The sequence below is a fragment of the Symphodus melops genome (assembly GCF_947650265.1).
Source record: "Symphodus melops genome assembly, chromosome: 6".
NCBI classification, from domain to species: Eukaryota; Metazoa; Chordata; class Actinopteri; order Labriformes; family Labridae; genus Symphodus; species Symphodus melops.
Window position 1 is genome coordinate 1,623,736 of NC_136696.1, and position 20,852 is coordinate 1,644,587.

At 50.0% G+C, this 20,852-nt stretch overlaps 3 protein-coding genes and 1 long non-coding RNA gene across 4 annotated transcripts in view; 2 read left to right on the forward strand and 2 right to left on the reverse strand.

Moving 5' to 3' along the window:
* Positions 1-27: 27 nt before the first annotated feature.
* LOC306825053 lies at positions 28-967 on the reverse strand. The gene is made up of 2 exons (XR_013779215.1): positions 229-967; positions 28-198 (listed from the first exon to the last, which is right to left on the reverse strand). It is a non-coding gene; the product is annotated as an uncharacterized lncRNA (long non-coding RNA).
* A 176-nt stretch (positions 968-1,143) lies between these two features.
* On the forward strand, positions 1,144-8,540 carry selenoo1 (selenoprotein O1). Its single transcript, XM_079345534.1, has 9 exons — positions 1,144-1,831; positions 4,180-4,383; positions 4,462-4,639; positions 4,993-5,123; positions 5,210-5,487; positions 5,762-5,930; positions 6,421-6,606; positions 6,727-6,883; positions 7,668-8,540. Exons 1-9 carry the CDS (start codon positions 1,278-1,280, stop codon positions 7,890-7,892), a joined length of 2,082 nt encoding a protein of 693 aa, XP_079201660.1. The 5' UTR covers positions 1,144-1,277; the 3' UTR covers positions 7,893-8,540.
* Positions 8,541-9,462: 922 nt separating this feature from the next.
* On the forward strand, positions 9,463-14,228 carry cfap263 (cilia and flagella associated protein 263). Its single transcript, XM_079346770.1, has 9 exons — positions 9,463-9,780; positions 10,550-10,661; positions 11,223-11,486; positions 11,585-11,734; positions 12,093-12,203; positions 12,273-12,371; positions 13,141-13,248; positions 13,465-13,629; positions 13,710-14,228. The coding sequence occupies exons 1-9, from the start codon at positions 9,701-9,703 to the stop codon at positions 13,842-13,844; spliced, it is 1,224 nt and encodes a 407-aa protein (XP_079202896.1). The 5' UTR covers positions 9,463-9,700; the 3' UTR covers positions 13,845-14,228.
* Positions 14,229-15,257: 1,029 nt separating this feature from the next.
* The window catches only part of LOC306825924 (SLIT-ROBO Rho GTPase-activating protein 1-like), a 16,673-nt gene continuing 11,078 nt past the window's right edge, over positions 15,258-20,852 (reverse strand). The window contains exons 13-14 of the mRNA XM_079346896.1: positions 18,154-18,532; positions 15,258-17,101 (exon numbers count right to left, since the gene is read on the reverse strand). Coding sequence (XP_079203022.1) covers positions 16,697-17,101; positions 18,154-18,532 — 784 coding nt within the window. The 3' untranslated portion in view covers positions 15,258-16,696. The remainder of the gene's footprint in view (positions 17,102-18,153; positions 18,533-20,852) is intronic.

The window sequence follows — 20,852 nt, forward strand, 5'->3', positions numbered from 1 at the left end:
TCTGGAATAATCGACACGGAGGGAATGTTCTTCATGACACACACACACACACACACACAGACACACACACAGACACACACACACACACACACACACACACACACACACACACACACGATGGTGGAAGACTCAGAGTCCTGGACACACAAACAGATAAGTGCCTGGTGTTCCCCTGACGCTCCTCTGTGGCTCAGCGGCCTGTTTGTGTTACTCTGCGTACACGGCAGCCCGTGTGGGTCTGCGCTCGCTCAGGCGTCCAGGAGACCCCGAGGCCGGGCTCAGCTGTGCCTCAGGCTGCACACATCTACTCATTCCTTTTTTTTTTTAAAGTGTACCTCCGCTCTGAGGCCGTCTCTCTACCTGACATGAAAATATGCATCTCTCTCTCTCTGACAGAAAGACAGTCGTCCTCGTGCGAGGCCCTCATTGGTCCTTTATCGACCAGCTGTTTGTACTTTTATGAAATATGCATCATCAGTGGTCAAGCCTGCTTACAAAGAGGACATGAAGGAGTTTGGATCCGTCCCCCTGAGTGGAGACGGACGCCTGGAAGCCTTACACTGCTATCACTGCTGCCTTTGACCCTCAGACCTGTTTCCATCAGACAGCTTCTTATCGCACGTTCAAGTGCTCCCATTAAAACCAGTCTGAACGAGCATTTACTCCACTGTTAGCCTACAGCCACTTCCAGGTGTTTTTTCTGTTGACAGTCGGAAAGACGTCTTTGATTTGTGGGATTAGATATAAAATGAATTGAACTCGGCTCGTCTTCCACTTGGTCAGATAAAGACTGAGAGGTTAGAAAAGAAGATGGAGAGCGGTACAATAAGTCTTTCTCTCCTCATCTTCATCATCATCATCTTCATCATCTGCTGTGTTTGAACTGTAAGAATGCCTGCTGTATTAGATTTGATCGTTTTCATTGATGCCCGACTTCTGTAATGAATAATTGAAACCTTTTAAGTAAAGAAACTTTATCTGCCTGAAACATGCTGCTCCTTTTTAAACTGCACAACAATGTTTAACAGTTCAGTAGTATAATAATAGTTTAATTAAAAAAAGAACTGATGTCTAAAATGTTTAATACAGACAGTCACAACAACAACTATCATTATTTTATTATTTTATATTTGAGTTCCGGTTTAAACAGTTCCGTCTTCCCCGTTTGTTTCTGGACGGACTGATAATAATGTGACACCGGGTGGCTCACAAACATCCGCTGTAGCAGCAGGCTTATGAAAGCGTGATCAGCTGATCCCGGTGATGGCCCGGTCTGGATGGATTATCTAGTACCCCGGTTGGGACGGTCCCGGATCTTCCTGCCAGGCTGTGTGCGCGCGATCAGACTCCTGCACGCGAGGAGCGGAATGGACCTCATGGGTCCCGTGGTGAGCCGGTCTCCTCTGGAGCGGATCAACTTTGACAACGTCGCCCTGAGGAGACTCCCCGTGGACCAGTCCGAGGATCCGGGGGTCCGGCAGGTGAAGGGAGCGTGTTTCTCCCGCGTCAAGCCGACCCCCCTGACCCGGCCCCGGTTCGTGGCGGTGTCTCATCAAGCCTTGGCCTTGCTCGGGCTCAGTGGGGACCAGGTCCTCAACGACCCGCTCGGACCAGAGTACCTGAGTGGGTCCAGAGTCATGCCCGGGTCCGAGCCCGCTGCGCACTGTTACTGCGGACACCAGTTCGGACAGTTCGCCGGACAGCTGGGCGACGGAGCGGCCTGCTACCTCGGAGAGGTCATGGTCCCGAAGGATCCCGAACTGCTCCGGGAAAACCCGAGCGGCCGCTGGGAGATCCAGGTGAAAGGAGCCGGACTGACTCCTTATTCCAGGTAGATCTGTGTCAACTCACTTTATTCATCTGTTGTGAGGAACAGATGTGTCGTTGTCATGGTTACAACAGTTAACTAAAGAACTACTCTTATTAGTTAATGATTTAATGAGAAGCTGATGTAACAAGGGCTGCTTCCGGTTTCATCATGTGTTCTGAGACAACCTCAGTTCATGTTTGTGTTCACGACTTTACTCTTTAAATAAATGTCCAACAACATGTTTTAGTTAGTGAGCTGCACAGACTTTAAACATGAAATGAAAGATCAACACAGTCTGATTCTAAACTACTGTGAAAGGAGAGAGACAGGTGTGACTCAGCACTTTGTTCATGAATCACACACCTTCACTCCTCTCCTTTAAAGCATGCACATCATCTTATACAGTGTTAGTCAAACAGTCAAAGTGTAAACTAACAAAGAATACAAACATATAAAGGATCAAAGTACAGATTTACTAAACTTTCAAGACACTGTGCGAAGATGAGCATTTAGAAACAACAACAAATGTTGGTGGAGCATCATGGCACACATACATGATCAACATGTTGGTGGAGCATCATGGCGCACATACATGATCAACATGTTGGTGGAGCATCATGGTACACATACATGATCAACATGTTGGTGGAGCATCATGGCGCACATACATGATCGACATGTTGGTGGAGCATCATGGCGCACATACATGATCAACATGTTGGTGGAGCATCATGGCGCACATACATGATCAACATGTTGGTGGAGCATCATGGCGCACATACATGATCAACATGTTGGTGGAGCATCATGGTACACATACATGATCAACATGTTGGTGGAGCATCATGGTACACATACATGATCAACATGTTGGTGGAGCATCATGGCACACATACATGATCAACATGTTGGTGGAGCATCATGGCACACATACATGATCAACATGTTGGTGGAGCATCATGGCGCACATACATGATCAACATGTTGGTGGAGCATCATGGTACACATACATGATCAACATGTTGGTGGAGCATCATGGCGCACATACATGATCGACATGTTGGTGGAGCATCATGGTACACATACATGATCAACATGTTGGTGGAGCATCATGGCACACATACATGATCAACATGTTGGTGGAGCATCATGGCACACATACATGATCAACATGTTGGTGGAGCATCATGGCACACATACATGATCAACATGTTGGTGGAGCATCATGGCACACATACATGATCAACATGTTGGTGGAGCATCATGGTACACATACATGATCAACATGTTGGTGGAGCATCATGGCACACATACATGATCAACATGTTGGTGGAGCATCATGGCACACATACATGATCAACATGTTGGTGGAGCATCATGGCACACATACATGATCAACATGTTGGTGGAGCATCATGGCACACATACATGATCAACATGTTGGTATCTAAACGTGATTACAGCATGTGATGATTGAAACCAAGAAACTGTCCAATGTTGGATTGCCACCTTTGTTACTATGGAAACAAGACAGGCATTAATCACATTATGGCGACATAACTCGTCTGTTTAATTCCATGATGGGTACTGAACGTCATACAGACATTAAAGCAGCAGTCTGTAGCTCCGCCCCCTAGTGTTTAAAATGAGTACTGCAGTCTAAACTCTAAACATCACAGAGAGCTGGCTCCGCCCCCTCCTCTCACACAGGTCAGCATGTGGTGGACACTGTAGCTTCAGTGTTTAGCCAGCTCTGCATGTGGTGGACACTGAAGCTTCAGTGTTTAGCCAGCTCTGCATGTGGTGGACACTGTAGCTTCAGTGTTTAGCCAGCTCTGCATGTGGTGGACACTGTAGCTTCAGTGTTTAGCCAGCTCTGCATGTGGTGGACACTGTAGCTTCAGTGTTTAGCCAGCTCTGCATGTGGTGGACACTGTAGCTTCAGTGTCTATCCAGCTCTGCATGTGGTGGACACTGTAGCTTCAGTGTTTAGCCAGCTCTGCATGTGGTGGACACTGTAGCTTCAGTGTTTAGCCAGCTCTGCATGTGGTGGACACTGTAGCTTCAGTGTTTAGCCAGCTCTGCATGTGGTGGACACTGTAGCTTCAGTGTTTAGCCAGCTCTGCATGTAGAGACACTGTAGCTTCAGTGTTTAGCCAGCTCTGCATGTAGAGACACTGTAGCTTCAGTGTTTAGCCAGCTCTGCATGTGGTGGACACTGTAGCTTCAGTGTTTAGCCAGCTCTGCATGTAGAGACACTGTAGCTTCAGTGTTTAGCCAGCTCTGCATGTGGTGGACACTGTAGCTTCAGTGTTTAGCCAACTCTGCATGGGTCTGTAAAGCTTTCTGACGTGTTCTGTCCTTCGCAGACAAGCGGACGGTCGAAAGGTTCTGCGCTCCAGCATCAGAGAGTTCCTGTGCAGCGAGGTCATGCACTTCCTGGGTATTCCCACCACCAGAGCCGGCTCTGTCGTCACCTCCGACAGCCGGGTAATCCGAGACGTGTACTACAGCGGGAACCCTCGCCACGAGAGGTGCTCGGTGGTCCTCCGTATCGCCCCCACCTTCCTCAGGTGAGTCACCTTTATATCCTGGATGTCTGAAGCTCTGGAGAAGCTGCTCGTCTCAGGCGTCATCTCTCTCTCGAGCAGGTTCGGGTCGTTCGAGATCTTCAAGCCGGCTGACGAGTTCACGGGCCGCCAGGGTCCGAGCTACGGACGGGATGACATCAGGGCTCAGATGCTGGATTACGTCATCGAGATGTTTTACCCCGAGATCCAGCAGAATCACTCGGACCGGGTGGAGAGGAACGTGGCCTTCTTCAGAGAGGTGAGAGGGTGGGAGGAGGCTCTGCCACCTGCCAGTGCACACTGTATGTGTGGAGTTTGGCGCCCCCCTGTGGACAACGTTTGTACGCTCATTTAAAGCCCTGATAAGTCTGTATCTGGATCAGGTTTATTCAATCCAGTTTGGTCAAAAGAAACGTGAATCAGCGTTGGCTCATTGTGGTCCAGATTAAAGTCTCTGAACCGGTCCCAGAGGTTTATCTGTGACAGCACGTGGTACTGAGGATCCAGCTGCCAGGATCCTGTAATCCTGTTAATCTGAGTGTGCGTCCTGATCAACGTCACGTTAAGACTTTGGATGGTTTCAGCTTCTACGTGCCCCGTCTCTGTGTGCAGGTGGTGCTGCGTACGGCTCGCCTCGTGGCTCAGTGGCAGTGTGTCGGCTTCTGTCACGGAGTCCTGAACACGGACAACATGAGCATCCTGGGACTCACCCTGGACTACGGACCTTATGGCTTCATGGACAGGTCAGACAGCAGACCTGATGTGGGTCAGAGTCAGACCTTTATTCTACAGATAAATCATCTGTGTGTGTGTGTGTGTGTGTGCTCAGGTTTGATCCAGACTTCATCTGCAACGCCTCCGATAACTCGGGCCGATACTCGTACCAGGCCCAGCCGGCCGTCTGCAGGTGGAACCTGGTGAAGCTGGCCGAGGCTCTGGATCCGGAGCTGCCGCCCGACCGGGCTGAGACCGTCATCGACGAGTACCTGGATCTTTATAACGGGTTCTACCTGCAGAACATGAGGAAGAAGCTGGGCCTGCTGAAGAAGGACGAGCCTGAGGACGAGATCCTGATCACGGAGCTGCTGCAGACCATGCACGACACGGGTGAGGAGAACTCTCAGAAGTGACACGATCATATTCAAGACCAGCGAGTCTGAGGGGGCGAGAACGGGACCAGTGCAAGGTCTGTGTGTCCCTCCCAGGCCGACCAGAGCTCAGCTGGCGTCATGGTTTGTTATTGTTTTGATTGAGAGCCCCCTGGTGGTGGGAGTGACACACTGAGCATCCAAAGCTCGGTTTACAGATCACACTCACTGACGTAGAGGTTGTTTCCAAACAGTGGGAGGAGTCTAAGAGGAGCGTGTTCTCTGTCCTGCAGGCGCTGACTTCACCAACACCTTCCGCAGCCTGAGTCAGATCTCGTGCCCGGCGGAGGGAGACGCTGAGGGAGAGGAGGACGCGGTGAAGAACGCCTCGGAGCTCCTGCTGCAGCAGTGCGCCTCCTTAGACGAGCTCAAGGCTGCGAACAAGCCCAGCATGGATCCACGGTGAGAGCGCCGAGCGTGCAGCACAAACACGATCTCTACGACGGCTGATGAACCAGATTTATCTTCTTAACAACAAACAAATCCCTGCATGCTGCACATGTGCAAACAGAGGTGTAGTGTTCCTGGAGGACACAGGCGATGTGTGGGGTGATGCACGCTGCAGCCTGTGGGGGGCGCTCTCTCTCTCTCTCTCGGGGTTCAGTAGTGACTGTAGGGGGAGGAGCCTGTGTTTCAGGTGTGATGAGGGCGCCGTGACCACGCGGCCTCCTGCGACGCCTGAATGCAACGTTTCTCCATGTTTTCATTTTGTTGCAGAAAGCTGCAAACGCTGACATCAACGTTTTTCTTTTTTAAACCAAAGAGGAAGATTTTGAAGGTTCACTTAACCAGATATTAGAATCTGATTTGTAATCTGGGGAGCAGATTGCTTCATATTCTCCATGAAACTCGGTTTGAGAAAATGTCCACCGTACGACTCGTGTTTCCACAGAGAGCTGGCCATGCTCCTCTCCATGGCTCAGAGCAACCCCACGCTGTTCCAGATGATCTCGGACCGGGCCACGGTGGCGAGGCAGTTAGACAAACTGAGCAAACTGAAGGAGCTGATGGAGACCAACCAGGAGGAGCTGAGCGCCAAACACGGCGAGGAGTGGAGCCGCTGGATCACACGATACAGGTGAGAGCTGCCCGCACCGCTGCAACTCTACATTGTTCACTTTGGGGGGGGGGGGGGGGGGGGGGAGGAACTGCACGTCCTGACTGACACATACTGAACGTGTCGACTCTGTTCCTGCAGGAAGCGTCTGGGCCGCGAGCTGGAGGGTCAGAGTGACGTGCAGGCCGTGCAGGACGAGAGGGTGGCGGTGATGGACAGCACCAACCCTCGCGTGGTGCTCAGGAACTACATCGCCCAGAATGCAATTGAGGCTGCAGAGAGCGGAGACTTCTCTGAGGTGACGGCCTTTTTTTTTTTAACTTTTCTCTTTCCTCACATTTAGCTTCTGTGTTTCACTTCCTGCCAGACGAGTCGCACAGCTGGCTAAACACTGAAGCTACAGTGTCCACCACATGCAGAGCTGGCTAAACACTGAAGCTACAGTGTCCACCACATGCAGAGCTGGCTAAACACTGAAGCTACAGTGTCCACCACATGTAGAGCTGGCTAAACACTGAAGCTACAGTGTCCACCACATGCAGAGCTGGCTAAACACTGAAGCTACAGCGTCCACCACATGCAGAGCTGGATAAACACTGAAGCTACAGTGTCTCTACGTGCAGAGCTGGCTAAACACTGAAGCTACAGTGTCTCTACATGCAGAGCTGGCTAAACACTGAAGCTACAGTGTCCACCACATGTAGAGCTGGCTAAACACTGAAGCTACAGTGTCCACCACATGCAGAGCTGGCTAAACACTGAAGCTACAGTGTCCACCACATGCAGAGCTGGCTAAACACTGAAGCTACAGTGTCCACCACATGCTGACCTGTGTGAGAGGAGACAGCTCTCTGTGATGATTCGAGTTTAGACTGCAGTACTCATTTTAAACACTAGGGGGCGGAGCCACATGCTCCTTTAAGTTCTGGTATGATGAAATGCTGCAGAGCTTTTATATTTCATGAGACTCGCCCTCAGATGTTTTTCATCTTTGAGCTCTTTGGTGTAACTGCTGTGTGAACGTCACTGTGTTTAATAAAGTTTAATGAAGCTCTTTGAATGGTTCTACTTCCTCTCTGCAGGTCCAGCGGGTCTTGAAGGTTCTGGAGAAACCCTTCTCTTCACAGCCGGGTCTGGAGCTCCCCTCGTGGTCAGGCGGAGGCGGGGCGAGCGAGCAGGGAGAGAGGGACGAAGGAGAGGAGGCGCAGCAGGAGGCGGCGTCCTCATCCTCCGCCGCCGCTGCCAGAGACCCCGTCCCCTACGACAGCAAACCCCCCGCCTGGGCCAATCAGATCTGTGTCACATGATCTTCGTAGTCACTTCTCTGAACGTCTCCTGCCTGAAACGAGAGCTCGTTGTTCTTTCAGTTCATATTTTTGTAACTTTCTACGTCACTGAACGGCTCTCGATCACTTTGGCAGGCGGCGTCGGAGAGGTCAACGAGAGGCACGACACCGCGGGCGCCACCGAGCTGAAGCGAACACACGGGGAGGGAGCAGAGTTTGGTCGGCTGACGACAGGCGAGGAAAACACGGCGCAGCTTGTTCCCCGTGTGTTCAGCTTTTAATGATGACTCAGACAGAAAGTCCCACAGCGACCCGTCTGAGTCTGACACGCAGCCGGGTGTGCCCTCCACTTATACCAAATAATACCACCTGTGTGTGTGTGTGTGTGTGTGTGTGTGTGAGAGAGAGATGCTGCAGCAGATTAACACACACATTCACTCTAAAACATAAACTTGCCTTTAGCTGCTGTTAGAGCTCCACTTTTAGTTTCAGCGTACCAAGAAGAGCTTCATGAGGTTTATAAATACTCAGCAGACTGTGTGTGTGTGTGTGTGTGTGTGTGTGTGTGTGTGTGTGTGTGAGGATGTTTAATGTAGCTTGTGCCACACATGTAATGCTGCATCGCTTCATGTCTTGGAGAAAGGGGAAAATAAAGAGATTTAATGCCATAATGAATTTGTTCCGGTGTTTTTTATTGTTTGCACCATTTGAACCAGAAGCTGCTCTCCATCTACAGATTCTGACAAAGTTAAAGACGTCCTCGGGTCAGAGAACGTCCCACTTTAAAAACCAATCAGAAACCTCTAGTGTTGAAAAGTGAAGCAAATCCTGCAGTTCCTGGAGTGTCCACTAGAGGCTGGCTGCAGTACCTGGAGTGTCCACTAGAGGCTGGCTGCAGCAGCACAGGAAGTCACATACACACCCATTCAAACAGCCTGTTTTTACAGCAGACATGAACATGTTTACAGCCTGCTTCAAAAAACCAAATAGGTGTGATTAGCTCATGTCTCCATCCACACACACTGTACGGGGGGAATGTTTTGATGACTCAGCAGTTTTGATTGGATGAAGAATAAGAGTTATTCACAACAAGGCGCCCCCTGCAGGAACAGACAAATATGAAATAACAAAATGAGAATTTTCAGAAGATTTTAATATTTTTATTTTAGAAGGTTTAAAAGGTTTGTTCCATTCAATTTTCATTTGAGAGATGTCATGTTTTATTATTGGTATTCAGTATTTTATTTTGAAACATATGTGAGAGGTGACAAAGATCTTTCAATGGATCCTTATACCCCATGGCTCAGACTATTAGCCCTGTGATTCTCAGCAGATTTTACTGTACAGTTTTTGAGAAAATTAAAGGTGAATTCTGCTAAATTTTCAAGAGATATGATATATTGGACATATTCAGTATTTTATTTTTAAAAATCTGAGAGAGGTGACAAAGATGTTTGAATGGATCCTTATTCCTCAGGGCCCTGATTATTAGCCCTGTGATTTACTGCAGATACAGTCTGAATAGTTGGGGCCACTTTTTGTTCCGGTTTCAATCTCCATAATGATATTTGGATATTCGTGTCGTAATGGGAAAAACATGGAGGCAACAACAGCTCATATGTTTTATATTATTGTTCAGTCTTCCGTTTAACTCGGTTTTATAATCGACTGTCGTGATAACATGGACAAATGAGCCCCATAAAGTTCTGCTGGGTCTGAATAATACAGAGTTTCTCATATTCCGATTATTTCTACATCACTTAAATGCATCTGCAGCCTTTGCAACCGAGACCGTCGTTCTGTTTCCCCTAGCAACCCACATAGCAACCATGGAGGCCGAGCTTTTGATGATGGAGAACGACGAAGAAGAAGTCACCAAAGAACAAGAAGAGCTGCTCCAAGAACTGAAGTAATGAAAACAAATTATCCAGAAGAACAGTGTGTGTGTGTGTGTGTGTGTGTGTGTGTGTGTGTGTGTGTGTGTGTGACTCTGTCTATGCTGTAGACTTCTTAAAGAGACATGCTACCGTTAGCCTCGAGCAGCTAGCTCTGATAGCAGCTTTCACACTCAGTATGAGGCTCTCTGTCTTTACACAGACTTTGTATTTGATTATGTTTACATGAGACAGAAGAAGAGGAAGGTTTTTATTTCCCCACAGTTCGACAAATCAAGAAAAAAGCAGAAAGAAAGTCAAAATGTTGTAAAAAGAAAGTTAAAAAAAAAAAGTTAAAAGTCAAAATGTCCAAAAGAGAAAGTCCAAAATGTCAAGAAAAAAGTTAAAAGTTAAAAAAAGTTAAAAGTTTTCAAACATTTTCAAGAACACATTTGAAATGTGAAGTAAAAGTACCGAGCTAGCTGTGGGAGTGTCACCCACCTGGGGGAGGGGCTACTGCCCTTTGTGATGTCATGAAGGGAAAATCTCCAAACGGCCTGTTTGAGCACACATTGTCTGAAAAGTGGAGCAGGTGGAGAGGATGGACTTTTCTCATCATTGGGGAGGTTTGTAGACGGACTAGAGACACATGTTAAGAGTTTGAGGATCATGGAGAAGAGGATTCTGGGTAATATGTGACCTTTAAACTTAAGTCTCAAAACACACCCAAACATTTATAGAGCGATAAAAATCAGTGGTCTTTGTGCATAATGTGACAGTTTGTGACGTCCATTTTCACCCGAGACGTTCCAGTGCAGCCCTCCAGGCAGAGGTCGACCTGTTTGAACGCTTTATCAGCCGCACTGATCCTCATGACCTCCTGTCCCAGACGGGGGGAGACGGTCCAGCTGGAGGGGTAAGAGACACACAGAGACGAGACTTCTTCCAGTGTAATGAACTGTTGTTTTCTTAGGGATCTTTTTTAAAGGAGCTAAAGGAGCTTGTTTTTCTCATGCTAACTTTATATTATATAAAGTATTATATATATATATTATATTTATATATTTGTGAACTCTGCAGATGTGAGATGAATAAGTGGAGATCTAAAACATGCTTCGTGCTCTCGCAGCTTCACATTGACTCTGATATATTCTGTTATTTAATTATTATTAGATATTCTGTTCCTACCACGTGGTTCTGTACTTCTTACAGCATCGTTTTTATTTTTTTTAATTTTTTTTCAGGCAGAATCATAAAAGATCAGATATTACTTTATTGATCCCCAAGGGGGGAAATTCTGGTGTTGCAGCAGCAAAACAGAAATCAGAAAATCAAAACCAAAAGGGCTAGTTACATAAATACAACTTTAAAAAATAGTAGAATAAGATACAGAAGCAGAATATAAATAAAGAAGAGAAAACATCCAAGGAAAAGAAAGACAATGAAACCGCACAGTCAGAAAAACTTTATTTCAGAGTTCAGAGTGGAGAGAAATAAGAGATGTTGTTGTTCCAGTTCATTCACTCGCTGCTCCCTGAACGCACCGCCTCGTACACTAACAACCACACGTGCTTCTCAGGGTCGCGGGCGGAGGCGGAGGTCACGCTCACACGTGTCAGATCGCCTCCAGCAGCTGAGCTTGGAACAAAAACTGTACGTGGCCCGGAGAGAGGTGACAGACACGCAGCAGGACCAAGAGAAAGTCCGACAGAGGCGTGAGAGGATTCAGGACGAGTACAAGGTAACCACACACACACACACACGCACACACACACACACACACACGCTGAAAACACAGAAAGAACACGCCCACTCTGACGGATCCTTTTGGCCCTCCAGGCTTCCTTACAAGAGGCAGAAATGCGTCTTTCAGACATCCGGAGGGCTCAGAGCGAGTTTGAACGCAGACTGCTGAAACCTCTGAAAGACAACCGGCTGGACATGAAGCAGCCGGAGAAGCTGCTGCACGCCATCACAGACAAGTCCAAGGTAAACACACGGTCAGCTGACGACCACGGCGAGTTACGAGGACTCGGACATGACTGAGATGTGATTCACGGTAAAGTGGAGTAAAGCTCCGATCACAGGCAAAGATCCAAACACTCCTTAACTCATAAATCAGTAGATGTATAAAACGCTGTTGTGTTCACAGCTGTTTTTTAAATGATAAGTTGTAAATACATAAAGCCCTGTGATTGGCTGACAGCCTGTCCAGCTCTCACTCCAGCCTCCCACATGGACGGATATATGTTTTGCATAATGTTTAGATTCATATAAATAATAAACGTGTGTTTTAGTTTTTCTCGTGTCACCATGACGACTCCTGAGTCTCGTCTGCTCGTCAAAGGTCTCACAGCTGGAGAAGTTTGTGGTGAAGAACCAGGCGCTGAAGCTCCGGGAGAAGAAGCTCCAGCAGCAGCTTCTTCACAGAAGAGAAGCAGCAGGAGCCGAGCACGAGGTAGGAAGTGAAAATCTGAGCGCTTTAACAGCGAGCCAGAGAAGACGAGCGCTCCGTGTGTCGTTTCAGGACGTCTTCCAGGAGTCCACCGTGCACACGGTCCACAGAGACCTGGAGCCACTTCAAGTCCACAGTCTGAAGGTCCAACGTGTCCTCAGCTCACAGAAGGTAACTCCAGTGTTTCATTGATAACAGCTGATCTAATGCTGCATTCAGGGGCTCCTCGGAAACTGAAGTTGGGAACCTGAGTGTGATCTCAGTTTGTAAAGTCGGCAGCTTGTCAGATGTGTGTGTGTGTGTGTCATGTGAATTAATAACAACACACACTTTCCCCCCCACACAGAAAGTCAGCCGTTTATGTTCAGTCTTTATCCGTGAAACTCGTTTTTCCGTTGTGTCCGACACCTCCTGAATGCACCATAAGTGCCCCAGCTGACCTGCTTCTAAGCATCCTATTGGCTAACTGCACTCACCCGGCCTTACTGAAGCTGCTCTGTCCTGTGACGCTCCTCTCGCCCGCCCTCCCTCCCTCCCTCTCTCTCTCTCTCTCTCTCTCTGCTTTAACTTGTATTAACAGAAGCAGCAGAAGTGTGTGCTGTTCCTTTCTGCCACACACACACACACACACACACACACACACACACACACACACACACACACACACACACACACACACACACACACACACACACACACACACACACACACACACACACACACACACACACACACACACACACACACACACACACACACACACACACACACACACACACACACACACACACACACACACACACACACACACACACACACAGAGAACTAAAGTGGTGCTGACTGAAATAATATCCTCACTGAATAAAAACAACCTGAGGTAACAATCAGTCTGACTTCAGCTGTGTGTGTGTGTGTGTGTGTGTGTGTGTGTGTGTGACAGGAGAAGCTGCAGAGTGTGACTCGGGAGTCCACGGAGCTGAGCAATGACATCACACACAGGAAGCAGATTCTGGAGAAAATGGAGGAGGAGATACGGCACGCTCAGGAGGTCAGTGAAAAGACTCATGAAGGACCTCCAGCCCAGACTGCCTTCTCTGTGCGCTGCATTATTTATAGATCTAAAACCGCCAAATTAAAAGTCAGGTCTGACCTGACCTGATTGGTCAATACTACTCACTTGGACCCGTCCCTGCAGGGTCCATGTAGAGTAGAGGTCTGTCAAACGTATCTCCTGGTCCTTAATCTAATCCCGTCTCCTCTTCAGGAGCAGGTGAAGGCAGAGACGCTCAACCAACACCTGCGTCGCCAAATCACAGATTATCAGGCTCCAGGAGTCGAGGAGTACGTTCTCATCAAGGACAGACACAAGAAGCTGCAGCAGACCGTCCACATGTGGGAGAGGAAGGTTCAGATCGCTGAGGTAAACCACGTCCCTGATGCAGCTGCAGACACAAACACACAGAACCTCAAACAATGGACGCTCTCTTCTTCTTCTTCTGTTTTCTCCAGATGTCCCGCTGTAGAGCCTGGAACACACAGAGGAACACTCTCACGCCTGCAAACAGCGCGGCCGCCGGAGCCCGGTCCGGGCAGCACCGACTCCCAGTGAAGCTGCCGCACATCGCCGAACACGTCAGCACGTAGTAGACACACACTGGGACGGGTGCCGTCACTCCTCACAGGATCTGATTTCATCCATCTTAATGTGTTCTGTAGTTCCAACACTGACCACCAGGTGGAGGCCTTTTTTTAAAAGTTAGGTTAGAAATGATGTTTAATATTCAAATATTCACCCCAAATGATCTAAAATCACTGTAATGATGTTTATACATGATCGTTAGTCGTCCTGTAATCACGTGTGTTTATGTTTACTGCTCTGTTGTTCTTCTTCCTGTTTATAATGTGAAGTGAAAACAAACAAACCCAGCTGAGACTCTACAAACTATTTCCTTTATTAGAAAGAAATCCTCCGAGGTATAAACCCTGGATCTGTTATGATGTTACATGCTATATATACACGTATATACATGAAGGTGCAGTGTCCATTATTGATCCTGTCATTACGTACTCTGGGTGAACGGTCCTGTGCTGCGTCCTCTCAAACACACATGAACATCAGGACGTGTCACATTTCCAAAGGCACTTTCAGGAGTACAGGTGAACACAGCAGCGCGGCGTGGAGCCTGTGGGGGGCGACGCTGAGTCCTACAGGTGAACACAGCAGCGCGGCGTGGAGCCTGCGGGGGGCGACGCCGAGTCCTACAGGTGAACACAGCGTGGAGCCTGCGGGGGGCGACGCCGAGTCCTACAGGTGAACACAGCGTGGAGCCTGCGGGGGGCGACGCTGAGTCCTACAGGTGAACACAGCAGCACAGCGTGGAGCCTGCGGGGGGCGACGCCGAGTCCTACAGGTGAACACAGCAGCACAGCGTGGAGCCTGCGGGGGGCGACACTGAGTCCTACAGGTGAACACAGCGTGCAGCCTGCGGGGGGCGACACCGAGTCCTACAGGTGAACACAGCAGCACAGCGTGGAGCCTGCGGGGGGCGACGCCGAGTCCTACAGGTGAACACAGCAGCACAGCGTGGAGCCTGCGGGGGGCGACACTGAGTCCTACAGGTGAACACAGCAGCGCAGCGTGGAGCCTGTGGGGGGCGACGCCGAGTCCTACAGGTGAACACAGCAGCGCGGCGTGGAGCCTGCGGGGGGCGACACTGAGTCCTACAGGTGAACACAGCAGCACAGCGTGGAGCCTGCGGGGGGCGACACTGAGTCCTACAGGTGAACACAGCAGCACAGCGTGGAGCCTGCGGGGGGCGACGCTGAGTCCTACAGGTGAACACGCCAGCACAGCGTGGAGCCTGCGGGGGGCGACGCTGAGTCCTACAGGTGAACACGCCAGCACAGCGTGGAGCCTGCGGGGGGCGACGCTGAGTCCTACAGGTGAACACGCCAGCACAGCGTGGAGCCTGTGGGGGGCGACGCCGAGTCCTACAGGTGAACACAGCAGCGCAGCGTGCAGCCTGCGGGGGGCGACGCCGAGTCCTACAGGTGAACACAGCAGCGCAGTGTGGAGCCTGCGGGGGGCGACACTGAGTCCTACAGGTGAACACAGCAGCGCAGTGTGGAGCCTGCGGGGGGCGACGCCGAGTCCTACAGGTGAACACAGCAGCGCAGTGTGGAGCCTGCGGGGGGCGACACTGAGTCCTACAGGTGATGACGTTAGCAGAGTGACAGAAGCTTTTTACAAGGCGGTATATTTTATTCGACGCCCCCTCGTCACCTCCCCCCCCTCAAAAAACCCAAACAACAAAAAGGATTACAAAAATAAAGTAAGTTAGTGAGTCATATATCATCTTCATCTTTTTGGATTATTATCATCATTCACACAGAGCGAGTTCTTCTTCTTCTTCTTCTTCTTCATCTTCACAGAAAACCAGCCGGTCGTCTGTGTCCCTCTGCTCGCATCAACACTCACAAAACATGCACCCACTTCAGATGTCATTCCAGAGGGGGCAGACAGGGGGCGCACCTCTGCACAAACGATCACATGACATGTGAGAAAACGTCCAAACTCAGGTGAAAATCTAAATCCTGGAGTCGTCTTTTAAAACGACTCAGTTTGACTGATCGAAGGAGCTTTGGCACCGAGGAGTCAGGTTTAGACATAACTCAATCTTTCCTGGGAATGTCGATGCTGCCGTCACGGCGACGCTTCCTGACAGCCGCGTGCTCATCAGACGAAGGTTTAAAGGAGGACGCAGAGCGAGCAGGAAGAAGCAGCATGAATAAAAGCTTTCACACTAACAGTCATCAGGTCCATGGCTACCTGCGGCGCCTCTACAGGGCGCCGCCACCGGGGGGTCTGCACACGTCACGTCTTTGGGTTAGTTAGCACGTCTTCCATATAATCTAGCATATGTGCTGAAAACACTGCAGGTATGAGATGATCCACGTCAGACCTGCAGGCCACATGGAGCCCCAGGAAGTATGGGAGTGATTCAAACAGGGCTCAAAGTGAAGTAGTGGTTTCATCCAATAGTCACATGTCATCATCTGTGAGCGAGCACACAGCTGATCTTTGGACCGCTCTGTCAACAAAGTACCGTTTGTGGTTTCAGGCTCTTCAGTCATCACAGCAACTTCATAATAAGAGATCTACATGTTCAGAGTCCATGCGCCCTCACAGAGCTGAACAGCAGGGGGCGCCGTGCAGCGTCTGTACACTCGACCTTTTCTAACTGAAGGAAGCTTTTGTGATTTGTTGTTTAGATTCATAAAAAAGGAAAAGAAAGATATTAAAACGTATAATGTTCAGTCTCAGGAGCAGCTTTACTCCCTCCTGCACTCATCATCAACTAACTCTAAGACGGGCGAGAGAGGGAGTCTCTCTCTCTCTCTCTCTCTCTCTCTCTCCTGCATCAGTCTTCATCTTGTTTTACACTCTGAGATTAAACATGGAAGTCCTCTGCAGCCGGCTGGCCGTCGTTGGAGAGTCACATGGTGCAGGACTTGTCCAGGGGGTCCTGAGGAGACGCGGGATGAGACTGCGAGGCCGGGCTGGACTTGGGCAGCACCATGGGTTTGGGCCTCAAGGCGGGCGGTTTGAGCTGCACGCCCATGCGGGGCGCCACAGCAGGCTTGAAGGTGCTCATGGTATCGCTGGAGGAGCTGGCGCTGCGGCGGATGGGCGGCTCGGTGTTGGCGGCGGACCTGAGCATGACGCCGTGGATGGGACTGAGGGACTCGCTGGAGCCGGCGAGCGTGGGACCCCCGCCGCCGCCGGACGTCTGCCGCTGCTCCAGTGTGTCCAGCACCACGTCGGGGGCGTGCTTAGCTGAGCTCTGACGCTCCAGTTCACGCAGCTCGTTCAGAGCAGTGTTCATCGTCTCCTCTATGTCCTGCAGGAGAGAGAGAGAGAGGGAGGGAGAGAGAGGGGGGGGGGAGAGGGAGAGAGGGAGAGAGAGAGAGAGGGGGGGGGAGAGAGAGGGGGGGGAAGAACATGTGTTAGAGGAGTGGAGGAAGAAGGAGGATGATAAAAAGACAGGAGAGAGAGGACGAGCAGCAGAGAGAGAGAGAGAGACAGGACGAGCAGCAGAGAGAGAGAGAGAGAGAGAGAGAGAGGACGAGCAGCAGAGAGAGAGAAGAGAGAGAGAGAGAGAGAAAGGACGAGCAGCAGAGAGAGAGAGAGAGAGAGAGAGAGGACGAGCAGCAGAGAGAGAGAGAGAGAGAGAGAGGACGAGCAGCAGAGAGAGAGAGAGAGAGAGAGAGAGGATGAGCAGCAGAGAGAGAGAGAGGGAGGGTAGAGAGAGAGAGGGAGGGTAGAGAGAGAGAGAGAGAGAGAGAGAGAGAGAGAGAGGGAGGGTAGAGAGAGAGAGAGAGAGAGAGAGAGAGGACGAGCAGCAGAGAGAGAGAGAGAGAGAGAGAGGATGAGCAGAGAGAGAGAGAGAGAGAGAGAGAGGGAGGGTAGAGAGAAGGTGGAGGATGGTGAACATAAGAAGTGATGTTAAAAGAGGATCCAAGTGACAGCTTTTAAAGAAAACAGCGAGCGAGCATTAAACATGCAGCAGCAGCAGCAGCAGCAGCTCTGCGTGTTCATGACTCCGTGTAGTGAAGGAGACAGGATGTGTTGATCTGAGCATGCTCAGCTTTAACCCTCAAACTGTCCCTCGTTAGGCAGCTACTCCTTAGATCTCATGTTTTTGGTCATGCTTGTTAACTCTACTGTGTGGCGCCCGCTGTGCAGCGGCGCCCCCTGTGCAGCGGCGCCCCCTGTGCAGCGGCGCCCCCTGTGCAGCGGCGCCCCCTGCAGCCTGTCTGACTGTGACGCTCGTGTGTTTAGCACAGCAGCAGCCGGAGGAAGCAGGAGGGACTGACTATGTGTTTACAGGGCGGGGCAGGGCTTTGATGGTGGAGGGAGCTGCGGTCTGCTCGCCGCTCGTCCCGCGCTGACCTGTGCGATGGTCTCCGGGTCCAGGGGCTTCCCGCCGTGGTGGTGGTGGTGGTGATGGTGGTGGGTGTCGTTGAAGCCCGGATACTGGCCCGAGGAGGTGGAGCGGCGGATCGGCGGGCTCTCCATCTTCTTGAGCGACTCGTGGCGGCTGATGTTGGTCAGGCTGCCGTGGCCGGTGCGGCGCCGGCGTTCGGGGCTGTCCACGGGCACGTGGTTGCGACTCCGCAGCATGTCCCGTGGACTGAAGTGGCCGAGAACGGGGGAGCCCGTCTCCGGCGTGCCGCCGTGTCCTCCATGAGAGGGATGCACCATACAGTGCACGTCACTGGGGCGGGCGGGGGGGCGGCGAGATGGGGGGTCGGATCGTTTCCTGTGCCTGCTGGGAGAGAAGACGAGGACATAAATGTATGTTTGCATCTCTATGATCCACACGTGACCACGTGACGTTCACTGTTTTAACTGCTGGGTGATAGGGCGCTCTCTCTCTTCCTCTCGCTCGGCCTTTGGCTGAAGATCTGTCGTTATTTTAAAGCTGCTTTCTGATCATTCAAGATTTTAAAACGTGAGATCCAGAAGTGTCAGACTCCCGTCAGAGTCGTGCACCGTGTTCCTCCACACACACACACACACACACACACACACACACACACACACACACACACACACACACACACACACACACACACACACACACACACACACACACACACACACACACACACACACACTGACGGTTTGTTCCCCGCAGTGAAAGAATCCATTCACACTAATGAATGAATGCGATGTGAACGCTGACACACGTCTGTAATGACTTTTCTGTCGCGCTGATCGTTTCCTTCGTAACGATGAACAAACGGTGAATTACTCCTTTAATCACTTCTTGCTAAATGAACGCCGTCGTCTCAGCCGCCGTCATTAAGAGCGTTAATGAAGGACTGCAGCTGTTTGTGCTTCTTCCCTCCACAGAGAAACACACGAAGGGTTAATGCTTGTGCGACGTTTCTGAAGGTAGAAATGTGAATTATTAAAGTAGTCAGAAGAGCTGAGAGCTGCTGGAGAAGCTGAAACATGACGATTCATTGGAGCGCCCGCTGAGACAATCTTTTTCCTTCTGACTGCAGTAAACAACTGCAGGTACAACATGCAGCCTGCAGGGGGAGCAGTCTACATTTATAACAGCTGACTCTGCAGGCTGTCAGGAGTCTTCTCCTCTTGTGTAATGTTCATCACGTGACGTGTTCAGGACTCCTCTCCCTTTAGACTGAAGGTAAATATGGACTCGAGCTGCAGGTCACACGTCCACATTCACACCCCGTCAATCACTATTATTATTATTATTATTATTATTATTATTATTATCATTATTATTATTATTATTTACACGCTGCCGCAGAAGCAGCTTGTGGTTAAGTGTCTCGCTCAAGCACACATCAACATGTGGCTGCAGGACCTTGGGATCGAACCATCAACCTTCCTGTTGGGAGACTCAGCTGAGAACTTCAGTGTTAATGTGCATCTTCTCCACTCATCAGTGCACCTGAGCTCGACTGTTAAACAGGGATTCAAGCACAATCACCTGCATCGTAGTGTTAGCATGCTAATGTTAGCGCTCTTTAGTTAGCTGGTAGCTTCAATCACCTGAGTCCTGCATTGTTGTGTTAGCATGCTAATATTAGTGCTCTTTAGTTAGCTGGTAGCTTCAATCACCTGTGTGCTGCATTGTAGTGTTAGCATGCTAATGTTAGCGCTCTTTAGTTAGCTGGTAGCTTCAATCACCTGTGTGCTGCATAGTAGTGTTAGCATGCTAATGTTAGCGCTCTTTAGTTAGCTGCTAGCTTCATGTAAACTGACACAGAATGATCTAAATAATCAGTGAGTATGTTTCTTCTTCTTCTTGACTCAAACAGCTTTTATACACAAGGGGAGGAGCCATGTAAACACAGCTCTGACAACAACACAGCCAGCAGGACTCCAGCTTCTCCCTCACTGGAGACAGTCAGGACTCACACACAGAGAGAGAGAGTGGAGTTATGATGTTCTTATTCTTCCTCTGACAGGTCGACCAGACGTGGTTTTCACTGATATGATGCTAGTAAAGATTTAAGGACGTAGCTCCTAAACCTCAGAAAGTCTCCAAATACTGGTCTGATTGAACTCAGCTTTAAAACCTTGGACTTCGACTGGTGTTGCAGATCTGTTGATATTATGAAGTTTAAAATGATTGTGCTCTGGGGAGAGCAGATGGATCTCTCACACAGGACTCCTCTTTGGATGGAGCGTGATGTCAGACTGGTTCCTTTCCTCTGGAGGAGGAGACGAGCTCTAAATAAAGCTCAGGATATAAAAGATTCACGGCTGAGGATTGTCTGAGCGAGGGAGCAGAAAACATGGAGGGGGGGTTTAGACAGGTGTTGTTTGACCGGCGTTGGGAGTCGGAGCAGCTTTAAAAAAAAAAAGTCCGTCTCATGCATTAAAATATCTGCGGAGGAGTAAAGACTTCCTCCTGTGTGAGTCATCGGCGCTCAGCGGCGAGGTCGAGAGTACGACGCTGAATGACGAGGCGTTTGTTCACGAGCAGACGATTCAAGGTCGAGAGACGAGCGGGAGGAGAAACTCTGGCACGCCACCAGAGCTCGCTGCCAGAATGTCTGAGGTGTGATTGGATAAGAGTGAGTGTGTGTGTGTGTGTGTGTGTGTAC

Excerpts from the sequence above, each read along its gene's own strand:
- selenoo1 (XM_079345534.1), top strand. The coding sequence starts at position 1,278 with ATGGATTATCTAGTACCCCGGTTGGGACGGTCCCGGATCTTCCTGCCA. Across the intron at positions 1,832-4,179 it reads GGACTGACTCCTTATTCCAG|ACAAGCGGACGGTCGAAAGG; the intron begins GTAGATCTGTGT and ends TGTCCTTCGCAG. Across the intron at positions 4,384-4,461 it reads ATCGCCCCCACCTTCCTCAG|GTTCGGGTCGTTCGAGATCT; the intron begins GTGAGTCACCTT and ends TCTCTCGAGCAG.
- cfap263 (XM_079346770.1), top strand. The coding sequence starts at position 9,701 with ATGGAGGCCGAGCTTTTGATGATGGAGAACGACGAAGAAGAAGTCACC. Across the intron at positions 11,487-11,584 it reads GGATTCAGGACGAGTACAAG|GCTTCCTTACAAGAGGCAGA; the intron begins GTAACCACACAC and ends TTGGCCCTCCAG. Across the intron at positions 11,735-12,092 it reads CCATCACAGACAAGTCCAAG|GTCTCACAGCTGGAGAAGTT; the intron begins GTAAACACACGG and ends TGCTCGTCAAAG.